We start from the raw sequence: 11,222 nt of genomic DNA on the forward strand, positions 1-11,222 counted from the left end.
AAAAATAAATCAAATTTACAGTGAAACCAAAGAAATATCCATAAAACTAAGATTTGAATTAAATTTGGATCAAAGACGTGCAGAAAAACCTCCAGCCTGCTGCGATATCTGGACAAGAATTCAGTTCATCTGAACACATCTAGATTATTCATACCTGAGGTTCATTTTCACCCTTCGAGTTCATCCATCTTCATCACAGGGCCAGCACGGTTCTGACCATGACCTTTGACATGTGTGAGGAGATGAAGGATCACATGGAGATCTTACCGGAAACCGGATTCATTCAAGCTCAATCCACCTTCGACGCTCACCTGAAGTTCCTGCCCAAGTATGAACCCACCCTGACCAGAGACGCCAGGCGGAGATTTTTAACGTCTTCGTCTCCACAGACCCTCCTTATCCCAGGACGCCGAGAAATACTTCGACAAAGAAACCGGAGTTCTGGAGGTTCCCATGACGGTCAGGGTCGCCGGTCAGGTCTGTATCATGGATCGAGATGATGAGTATCGTGAAGGTAAAATTCATCCATGTTTGTGTAGATCAAACCCATCCGTTACACGGTCCACGCCGTCGTGACGACGCCCGACCTGAAGTTCGACCGAACCGAGCTGGACTTCGGCTACTGCTCCACCTACCAGTCGCTCAAAAGCACCGTCCAGCTCACCAACCTGTCGCTCCTGTCGCAGGAGTTCGGCTTCATGAGCATCCCCGAGGTAGACCCTACTTTTTAGACGTCCATCTCGCTCTCCTGACCCTCTTTTTTTTTATGATTTCAGTTCATCGACGTTCAACCCAACGACGGGTTCGGCATCATCCTCCCTCAGGAGACCCTCAAGATCGACTTGATCTTCAGCGCCAAACGGGCGAAGGAGTATAACTTCCAGCTGAATTGTAGATCCGTGATGAGCAGGTGAGTTGGATTTCAGGACTTTTAAACTGTTAGACTCTTTTTTGTGTGTTATTTCCTTTGATTTGCACTTTGTTCTTTTTTATTCACTTTGTTTTTGTTCTTGTTTTTATGAAACTATCATCTGCTGTGAACTGGAACAACACACAATTTCCCAGAGGGATAAATAAAATTAATTTAATCTAATTTAATCTAATCCAAGTATGTTCATTCATATTTATTTCCTAATATCACCATCAAAAGGACCTTGATTTTGTATTATCTTTTTTAAAATGTAATTCTGTAAGATAAAAATGTAGGTCCATTCCGTGGAGCTAACGTGGCTATTACAGAGACACTGTCTCTTTAAGTGAGAGCAGATTACGTCCAAATATCGAAGGTGGCAGAGATTAAATATCAAAGACACGTGCGGCCCGGGGGCCTCATGTGGCCCCTTTGACTGTATTTAGGCGGCCGTCATGAGGTACAAATATTAGACTGATCATGTAGAAAGTGATTTCAGGACTTTTTCAACACTTACCTCCTTTATTTTTTTATCGATCTTCCTTCCAGGGATTGCCGTCTATCCTGCCGCGCCGTGGGGGTCCATCCCTCCCTGGAACTCTCCCACTCTCTGGTGGTCTTCGGCGCCACCGCCGTCGGCGACAAATCCACGGCGCTGCTCTACCTGAGCAACCAGTACACCTGCTCCAAGCAGCGTCTGTCCGCCGAGGCGAGGGAGGCCCTGAAATCGGCCACCCCCAGGCTCTTCTCCTTCACCCCGCCCGAGAATTCCGACGTCAGGATCTCGCCGTCGGCCGGGCGCCTGCTCCCGGGCGAGGTTAGGTGGGAGGGGATGTCGAGCGAAAAGTTAAATAAAGTTAAGAGTCGACCTTTTGGTTTGTTCCGTGTTGCAGAGGTGTCTCTTGAAAGTCACCTTCGGTCCCAAACTGTCGGAGCAAGACATCAAGAACGAGGCTCAACGTTTGCTTCTGAAGGTCAAGCCGCACGCCGACGCCGACTTGATGAAGATTAAACCGGTGGAACCGGAAGTGAGGAACGGTTATTTTAGAAGTATTATCCGGTTGCAACTTTGTTTGATATTCTTTCTATTCCTCAGATTAAACCGGCGATTCCACCGGAGAGCAAAAAGGCGGCCAGAGCTTCCAATTCAAAGACGTCCAAAATGCCGGAGAGCGCCAAGTCCGAACCCCAAAATGAATCCCCCAAACATGTGGCGAATCCAACGGGGTTAGGGTGGAAGTTTGGCGGCGAAAAAATGGAAGCATGCTTAGTTGTTTTTTGTGTTTTTTTTTCTCAGAGACACTCAGCTGCTGGAAGAGGCGCGACTCTCCCTGTTGACGTCCTTCGCCCAGCATTGCACTGAGTACACGGTTCCCTGCATCGTCTCGGACGGGGACCCCCCGGTGGAAGATAGGACCGCTCAACCGGCGTGGAAGTAAGAAGAGACTCCCTCGTGTCACATCCACACATATGCTCCTCCCCAGATGCAACACTAATAGACTCAGGGACTCAATTCTTTCCTCTAGGCTTTTCCTTGATTTTCTAGAACTCCTGTTGTGTTATCAGTTTTATCTTGATCTTTAAAGTATATACTTTATTGAATATTGTTTTGATTGTTTAAGCGCTTTGTGACCCTGGTCTGGAAAAGCGCTATACAAATAAAAATTACTTACTTACTTACTTACTCTAATATTAGACTTTATAATTCTGAGTTTGTGGGCAGGAGTGGAGTGAAAAGATGATTCTATTCTATGTTAATCTTTGTAAACTTTTAATTTTTATCCTTTTCTTTGCGTTATTTTCTTTGATCCTTGTTCGTTATACTTGCCCTTTGTTCTTTTTTTTGCATTTAGTTTTCGTTTGTTTGTTTTTATGAAACTTGCTGTAGCGAACTGGAAACCCAATTTCCCGAAGATCTTAAGACGGATCAATAATGAAGTGAAATAAATGTTTATAGGTCACAGAAGTAGGGACAAATGAAAATATTTGTACCTTCTTAACAATTTTAGATCAATTATTTCTTCATTAAAAAATAACAGGGGCTGGGTAGATGACAGCTCGGGGGATACATTTAGTCCAGAGATTTTAGTGCTTATTTTAAGAAATACATAAATATAAGTTATCAGAAAGCTTTTATTTGTTATTGTTTAAAAATTGCTAGCAACAAAAAAAAGCTAATAAAGCAGTTTTTTTACACAATGTCTTCCTTTTCTTTAAGCACCATTTGAACATCAGAACAAGAGAATAGAGATATTTATATATTTAATTACGATAATTGTTATGATAATGTTTGATAATTACGTGATTATTTACGTAAAAACAAAAAACGTAGGTATTTAACTGTTTTTAAATTTGCTTTTTTTTTGTAATTGCTAGTAAATAACTGCTAATAAAGCAGGTTTTTTATACAAAGTTTTCCTTCTATAATTCTACAAGCTTCTTATATGTGGTAGAAATGTTTCTAACTCGTAACCGAAGGCCAACTGAGGATAATTTCCTATATTATTTTAGTTTTTTTTTCTAATTTGTTGTTTTTTACTTTTCCACTTTTTTAAATTTCCTTTGCCATTTCGAGTGTTACATTATTTGATGCTACTATTTTATGCATTATTTTAGTTAAACAGGTGAGGTCTTTTTTACCTCCTTCGGGACAATGTATAAAAATTCTGAAATAATTTAAAAAAAAATTGTATTAAAATGAAAACACTTAAATTGCTCTCACACAGATATTTACTACTTCCCTTATATATTGATTTTGCAACTGGCTCCCCCTATGGCAGAACAATGTAACTGCAATGTGGTAGCTCCTCTATTGCATGGCTGCCATAGAAGTGCATTTATTTACTACTTGAGATAAATTGGGTCAGTATTAAAAGATATATAGAAATTTAAAAGAACATTTTTTTTATCCCCAGGCCTCACAATACCCTCTTCTTACGGCTGCAGTGTCCTGCCGTGCGACCCCTGTTGGTCGTGGTGCCCGACACGTCTCACGAGGTCGTCGACTTTCATCAGGTTGCAGTCGGTGGGTGATATGACCAGAAATGAGTTTTCCCATGATGCATCATCATCTGTGTGTCGTTTCCTTGCAGGAGAGAAATCGATTAAGAAACTGACCGTGAGGAACATATCTAAAGAGTCTTTGAAGGTATTTGATTTCTTTAGAGGTACTTTTATGTCACGTTTAATTGTTGTTGCTGTTTCCTGACTCAGCTGGGTTCGTCCTCGCTCGATCTTTACGGCCCGTTTTCGATCCGTAACGCTCTCAGAAAGATCGGACCTGGAGAAGAACTGACTCTGATGCTGGCCTTCTGTCCCACAGTGGAGAACAAGGTCAGAGTTGTCCACGTATCCAAGTCATATGTCAGATTTAAGAGGAAAAAATGGCCAGAAATAATCAAATTGTTTTGCTAGTTCTGCGAGACTCTGGAAATCCGGTGCAAAAAGATGAGCCTGGGAGTGACTCTGCTGGGGAACGGAGTGAATCACGCCGTGTCCTGCTCCCACCCTGGAGGTCGCCTCGACTTTGGCTACGTGATGGAGAAAGAGAGCGCCACCCACGTGCTGAAAGTAACGCTCGAAATCTTCCACTCGGTGTCTCCATCGAGTCCTTATCGTAATTGGAATCGTTGAAGCCCCGACTCTTTTTTTTTTTTTTTTCCCCCGCAGCTGATGAACACTTCCTCCGTGGCGGCGAATTTCAAAGTGCTGCTCTCCAGCCTCGCCACGTGCAGCAAACAGGTGGAGGTGGACAAGGTGGCGTGTCTGCTGGACACTCAGGTCGAGCCCATCGTGGGTAAGATGACGTTTTCTCTTATTTACAGGTATGTTTATTTAGCAATCTTTGTCCCAATCTAGCAGAAACAGACGATTATTACTTCGACATTTTCTTTTCTTTTCCTCAAAATAAGTAAAATAATACAGGATCTTTCTGTGTTGGCCAATATCAAGTGTCTACTGGGCCCCGGACCACTGTTTTTATGGCTTAAAACTGTTCTTTTTATTCATTTTTTTGTATTATTTTCTTTTGATTTGAACTTTGTTCTTTTTTTTTAACTTTGTTTTTGTTATTGTTTTTATGAAACTATCATCTGCTGCAACTGCCCAGCTGGAACAACAAACAATTTCCCAGAGGGATTAACAAAGTTAATTTAATCTAATCCAAGTATGTTAATTCATATTTATTTCCAAATCTCACCATCAAAAGGACCTTGATTTTGTATTATCGTTTTAAAAATTAGATTCTGTAAAGATAAAAATATAGGTCCATTCCTTAGAGCTAACGTAGCTATTACAGAGACACTGTCTCTTTAAGTGAGAGCAGATGACGTGAAATTATCGAAGGTGGCAGAGATATTTATCACAGACCCGTGCGGCCCGGGGGCCTCATGTGGCCCCTTTGACTGTATTTATGCGGCCGTCATGAGGTACAAATATTAGACTGATCATGAAGAACGTTTTCTTACAGCAAATTGAACCTTTTTTTTGTCGTTGTTGAGTATTTTCTTTACATTTCCCACCAATATATCGACGCTCTTTTTTTTTTTTTGTTGGCCAAGTCTTTCGTTTTCTTGACGGCCCCTAACAGTTACGGTATATAATGCGGCCCCTTGAGAAATTGAAATGGTAGTTATGTAAGATCTAGATAGATAGATAGATAAACCTTATTGATCCCACTGGAGATCTCCTTCAGGAAATTGTTTTTCTAGCACACCTCAACTCAAACGATAGATTCATGAACAGAAGAACAAAGTGCAATAAAAGAACAAAAACACAAATGACAGAAATATAAGTATAAAGAACATAGATCAAAGATTAACCCGTTGAGTGTAACCTTACCATACGTTTAATGTAAAGTGTAAACTCTATTTTTATCTGAATGCTACATTTGCTATCTTAGCTAATCAATAGCCAATCAAACGCTAAGCTAAGTATATACACTTTGTATAGTTGAGAGATAAGAATCTAAATTCCGTAATTCTCCAATATGATAGATGGATAGATATAACTTTAATTATTTTGGAAAATAAAGTTTTCAGTCATAACAGAGCAGCCAAATGAAGAACAAAGTGCAAAAAGATCCAAAAGATACAAAATATAAACATAGATTTAGGTCATCTTCCCCATAATAGGACATTTAAATGAAATAAATATATGAAATATGTGTCAAATTCAGTCAAAAATCCTACTATTAACAAGGATTTATATTTTTTATTTATTATTTTATACATCTTTGTTGATGGCATCCCGCTATATAGACATCAAAATAATAGTAAAAATTGATTAATAAAATAAAAAAATACATTAGCATAAAATGGATAAAAAGGATGAATCATTAATAATTATATACATGTATATAAAAATAGAAATAAAAGTCCAAATTATATATATACATAAAAAAAGATAGAAATGAACAACAATAATAATTTTAAAAATGAGAGTATGGGAAATATATACGTTTTTAATCCTAAATCAAAACCACCGTCATCAAGCCAAAAACCAGAACATATTTTCGTGTCCCCGCAGGAACCCAGAACTACAGCGGCCGCAGTGTGTTCAGTGTGATCCCGATGGAGGGAACCATCGAAGCAGGAGAGGGTCAGAGCATCATCATCACCTTCCAGCCGGACCATCCCTGTGCAAACTACTCCGACAGACTCACCATCGAGCTCTCCAACGGGGTAACGTGTGCCGCCCAATACAACCTGACGTTTTTCTTCATCAACTTTTTTTGTTTTCTTATATCCAGAGTAAACTGTGCGTGATCAAGCTGAAAGGCGCGGCGTCGGCGATGAACACGTACATCCAGGGAGTGGACCGGCTGACGGTGCCGGTCGAGTCGCTGGTGCCGCCGGAGATTCTGTTCAGTCCTCTGCAGCTCAAAGGTGCCTTTTTTCACATCCTCGGTTCTCCTCGCATCTATACACGCTTTTAAGGAAAATGTTAAGATTTAGCAATAGTTTGGCTGCCATGGCAACTGGAAAAACCTCTTGCTGTGCTTGTAACTACCCATCATGCTTTGCAACATCAGCATTTTTCTTTTTCCTTCATTTAAAGTTGGATTTTTTATTGATGTTTATCCACCGTCGTGAGCTTATCGTCTCCCAGGTAAATGTTTGCAGGTGGTGTCGACCCACAATGAAGGAGATAAAGAACCGACACACAAGCTGGCGTGTTGAGCTGCCCGTGTTTAATTAAAGTTGACGTGTGCGTCGCGTGTGATTACCGCGGTTCCCACCTGTGGGATCCACGAACGGGGTCACATTTAGCCGACGCTTTTGAAAGTGGTTTCGGTGATTCTGACGAGAGGAAAACCGGAGCAAATACACACTATTTAATTTCGTCAAAGTTTAAGATAAGAGATTATGGATTTTTAACAATTATAAAGACATGTTACAGTGAATGTTTGATTGAAGACGTATAGTAAGTAAGTAAGTAATTTTTATTTGTATAGCGCTTTTCCAGACCAGGGTCACAAAGCGCTTAAACAATCAAAACAGTATTCAATAAAGTATATACTTTAAAGGTCAAGATAAAACTGATAACACAACAGGAGTTCCAGAAAATCAAGGAAAAGCCTGAACAAATAAAAACGTCTTAAGATGTTTCTTAAAGGAGTCAGTAGATCCATCAAGAGCAAAGAGAGAGGAAGATCATTTCAAACCTTATGAGCAACAGTCTGGAAGGATTTCTCTCTTCTGGTCCTGAACCGTGTTAAGGAACCATCAGTAGATTCTGATCCACAGACCTCAGAGCCCGAGCTGGGGTGTAAGGCTAGATCAGATCACTGATGTAAGGAGGAGTCTGACCATGAATAGATCTGAAAGTAAGAACCAGAATTTTAAAGTTAATCCTGAAAGAAACTGGAAGCCAGTGAAGAGTTTTAAGGATCGGAGAAATGTGAGTTCTTCTACTAGAGCAGGTCAGAATTCTCGCTGCAGAGTTCTGAATCAACTGCAGGTGAGACAGATCCTTCTTGTTAAGACATGAAAACAACAGACTGTTGCAATAGTCCAGGCAAGAAGACACAAACGCATGGATTACAAGCTCCAGATCATGTTGTGACAACATTTTCCTAAGTTTAGAGATTTTTCTCAGTTGAAGGAAACAGTTTCTGGTCAGTTTTCTGCAGTGTTGAACTAGAGACATGTCTTTATCAGATTGAAAACAATATTGTAAGTGATAAATTATGGTTCAATACAGGATCACAGGTGACGGAGAAGAACATCCTCCTGGTGAAGCTGGTGGCGAGCTTCAGCGACGGTACCATCAAGCCGGCCAGCAGAGAGCTGAGGGTGGGCTGCATCAAGTCCGCTCAGGCCAAGAAGGTACGAGACCATGTCCTGACTTCTTTTGACCAGCAAACTCATCATTTTTTTGGGGGGGGATTTTCTTTACCAAGAGCGGGGAGTTCATCTGGGAGAACGTGGCGTCCATCCAGCAGCACGGCTTCAGCATTCATCCGCTCAGGAGCGCGGTGGAGGCCGGGTACAGCGTTCCCATCACCCTCTCCTGGACGCCACAGACGGGATACAAGGTGAGGATTATGTCGCTTTTGCATCATGTGATAAATTAATATTTCATTTCAGTTACAAAAAACTGTAATCCTACTATATAATAATACACAAATAACTGCTTCCAGTGTCGTTTTAATACAATTTAATCCTGATAATCGTGCGTCAAGTAGAAATGTTGTTTAAACACGTGTGTGTTTGTGTGTTTGTGCCGTCAGCCCAACGATGTTGTCCAGATGCGCGTGTCTCTCACGGTAAAGGGGGAAGAGACAAATGTTTATAACGTCACCCTGATGGCCCTGATGTCGGCGTACTGAACTCCATGTCGGTTTAAATAAAACAACATGTCGATATAAAATGTTTGGGTAAATTGTGTTAATAGTTCATTCAAATCATCCCTTAAAACTGATTCAGATTAAACACTGATCAATATTTGTTATAATGTGCACGGTTAATAATTGATAATAAGTAAATATATTTGGTTAAATTCGTTCAATTTTAAAATAAAGGAAGGTTGTCGGGGAATACTCCTGTAGTTACTTAAGCTCTCCATTAGGGGGTGCAAATGAGTCGCTAGAAATTATTCCAATTAATTTATTTTAAAAAATGCGAATTATTTAAACGTATTAAAAATGTATTTGTTACATTTAAGCTACTGTTTGACAATTAATCATTTTTTGCAATAATTGTAGACTGAATAATGCTTGAATGGATCAGTGATTCAATACATATTGAAGTTATTAAAATAACTTCTCATTAGAAATAAAATAGTTATTGCCCAATTATGTCACATACACAGCCTCGATCCTATGACCATCCAGAAAAACGTTCCCCGACGGTCCGCTCGGATCCGACGTCCCTTCCCGAGATACATGCTCGTAAGCATTTATCACAGATTGAGGGAGATTATGCTAAATCAGATTACTGTACTACAACCTGCCTGTGAAGGTCATTACGAGCTTAGCCTCGTGTCATGTTTTATGAAATGCTGCTAAGATGATAATGGCCAACATTTACGCTTCTATTTTCTGCCTTTTTTTTTCCCCCCCCTCTATAATCTGATTGCTGATCTGTTGCTAATGCGGTGGGATCGAGCCACTTATGTGGAGGGCCGCGTGGACGCTCGTCTGCTCTCGTGAATTATTAAATAAGCCAATATGACTTTTTTGGATTGAAATGAAGCCGTCGTGTCGAACCCCCGGAGGAGCCGGAGCTGCTTCACAACACTTGTATGTAAGGCAGGTGGGGGGGACGGGTCGGGGCGGGGGGGGGGTTTCCAGGGGAGACCAAATCTCTCCTGCATTAGCTCGGCCTCGATGAATCCCAGTGGAAACTCAGGACCACGTGAGTGCAGAGGATTTACTCTCAAGTCAGATGCTTGTGTTTGATAATCGTCTGCAAATCAATGTCACAAAAGTTTTTTTCAAACTGTGATAAACACAAAACTGTGACTATATCTTAATTCAATTGTTCCTTTATTTAAAGGTTACATTTTTTATTGAATAATACATATATTGAAAGGTTGAAATTATTTTTTATTGAGTAATTTAATTCATTAATTTCTATATTCAAAATTTTGGTTTGTTTTTATTGAATCATTTAACTCAATAATATTTATGTTGAAATATTTCGTTTGTTTTTATTGAATAATTTAATCCAATAATATTATATTGAAAGGTTTAAATAGTTTTTATTATTATTCTATTTATCTATATTATTATTCAGTAATTGTGTATAATGAAATGCTGATTTGTTTTTTATTAACTATTTTAATTAATTAATTTCTATATTGAAAGGTTTAGATTGTTTTTATTGAATAATTTAATTAAATAATATTTATGTTGAAAGGTTGAAATAGTTTTTATTGCATAATTTAATTCAGTAATTTGTATAATAAAATGCTGAATAATAATGATAATACAATGCAATAACTTGTATATAAGGGGGTGGAATTCGTTTAAAAAGTATATTTTAATTAAACTATTTATATTGAAAGGTTGAAATAGTTTTTATTGTATAATTTAATTCATTCATTTCTACATGAAAGGTTAAATGTTTTTTTATTGAATAATACAATGCAATAATAATGTTTATTACTGGGTTGAATTTTCGTTTAAAACATATATTTTAATTCAATAATTTGTATATTTGAAGGTTGAATGTGTTTTTATTAGTAAAATTAATTCAATAATTGCTATATTGAAATAATTAATGTGTTTTAATTGAATACTTGATTTCAATAATTAGTTTATTAAAGGGTTTAGTTTATTTATTTGTTTTAAATTGAATTAATCAGTTTAATTTCCAATAATTCAAAAATAAATGTTTTATATAAAATATGTTTTATTTGAAGCCTTTTAAATTCAACATATACATGTTCAGTCACTGTGGCAACACATTTCTATGTATATGAATTTATATAGATATATTTTATTATTATTATTTGATTTGATCTTTTACAGATGTATCTTAGGACGTCATTATCTTAAAAACACCGGCCGTATAATTGAATTTATAAAATCGATCCAGTAAAACCTACAAAGATGACATGAATGTCAACAGTTGAATTTTTTAGGGATGATTTTTGCTTGTTTTCCTGAAATCTGAAGCGACTCTCTGGAGTCTGGCAGGAACTCCACCCTAGCAGGTGATGTTGTGTTCCCCCGTCGGACCCGTGACCCGCACTCTTTACTTTCCCACGAGACCACAAAGTGTTCCATGTCTCCAAGTAACACATTAACCCCGCAGAGCGTTAACCCCTCCTCTGAGCACTCTACCTAGACGACTGCCGATAATGA

At 38.7% G+C, this 11,222-nt stretch overlaps 1 protein-coding gene across 1 annotated transcript in view; it reads left to right on the forward strand.

The window, feature by feature from the left end:
- The window catches only part of LOC148059411 (cilia- and flagella-associated protein 74-like), a 19,149-nt gene extending 9,943 nt beyond the window's left edge, over positions 1–9,206 (forward strand). Inside the window, exons 11-28 of the mRNA XM_087782215.1 lie at positions 200–328; positions 390–477; positions 540–713; positions 777–910; positions 1,460–1,727; positions 1,804–1,938; positions 2,007–2,137; positions 2,208–2,345; positions 3,826–3,935; positions 4,003–4,058; positions 4,124–4,243; positions 4,325–4,480; positions 4,580–4,706; positions 6,437–6,591; positions 6,660–6,795; positions 8,114–8,238; positions 8,313–8,447; positions 8,643–9,206. Coding sequence (XP_087638341.1) covers positions 200–328; positions 390–477; positions 540–713; positions 777–910; positions 1,460–1,727; positions 1,804–1,938; positions 2,007–2,137; positions 2,208–2,345; positions 3,826–3,935; positions 4,003–4,058; positions 4,124–4,243; positions 4,325–4,480; positions 4,580–4,706; positions 6,437–6,591; positions 6,660–6,795; positions 8,114–8,238; positions 8,313–8,447; positions 8,643–8,741 — 2,416 coding nt within the window. The 3' untranslated portion in view covers positions 8,742–9,206. The remainder of the gene's footprint in view (positions 1–199; positions 329–389; positions 478–539; positions 714–776; positions 911–1,459; positions 1,728–1,803; positions 1,939–2,006; positions 2,138–2,207; positions 2,346–3,825; positions 3,936–4,002; positions 4,059–4,123; positions 4,244–4,324; positions 4,481–4,579; positions 4,707–6,436; positions 6,592–6,659; positions 6,796–8,113; positions 8,239–8,312; positions 8,448–8,642) is intronic.
- The last annotated feature ends 2,016 nt before the right edge of the window (positions 9,207–11,222 follow it).

Source organism: Callionymus lyra, chromosome 19 (assembly GCF_982586985.1).
Source record: "Callionymus lyra chromosome 19, fCalLyr1.hap1.1, whole genome shotgun sequence".
NCBI classification, from domain to species: Eukaryota; Metazoa; Chordata; class Actinopteri; order Syngnathiformes; family Callionymidae; genus Callionymus; species Callionymus lyra.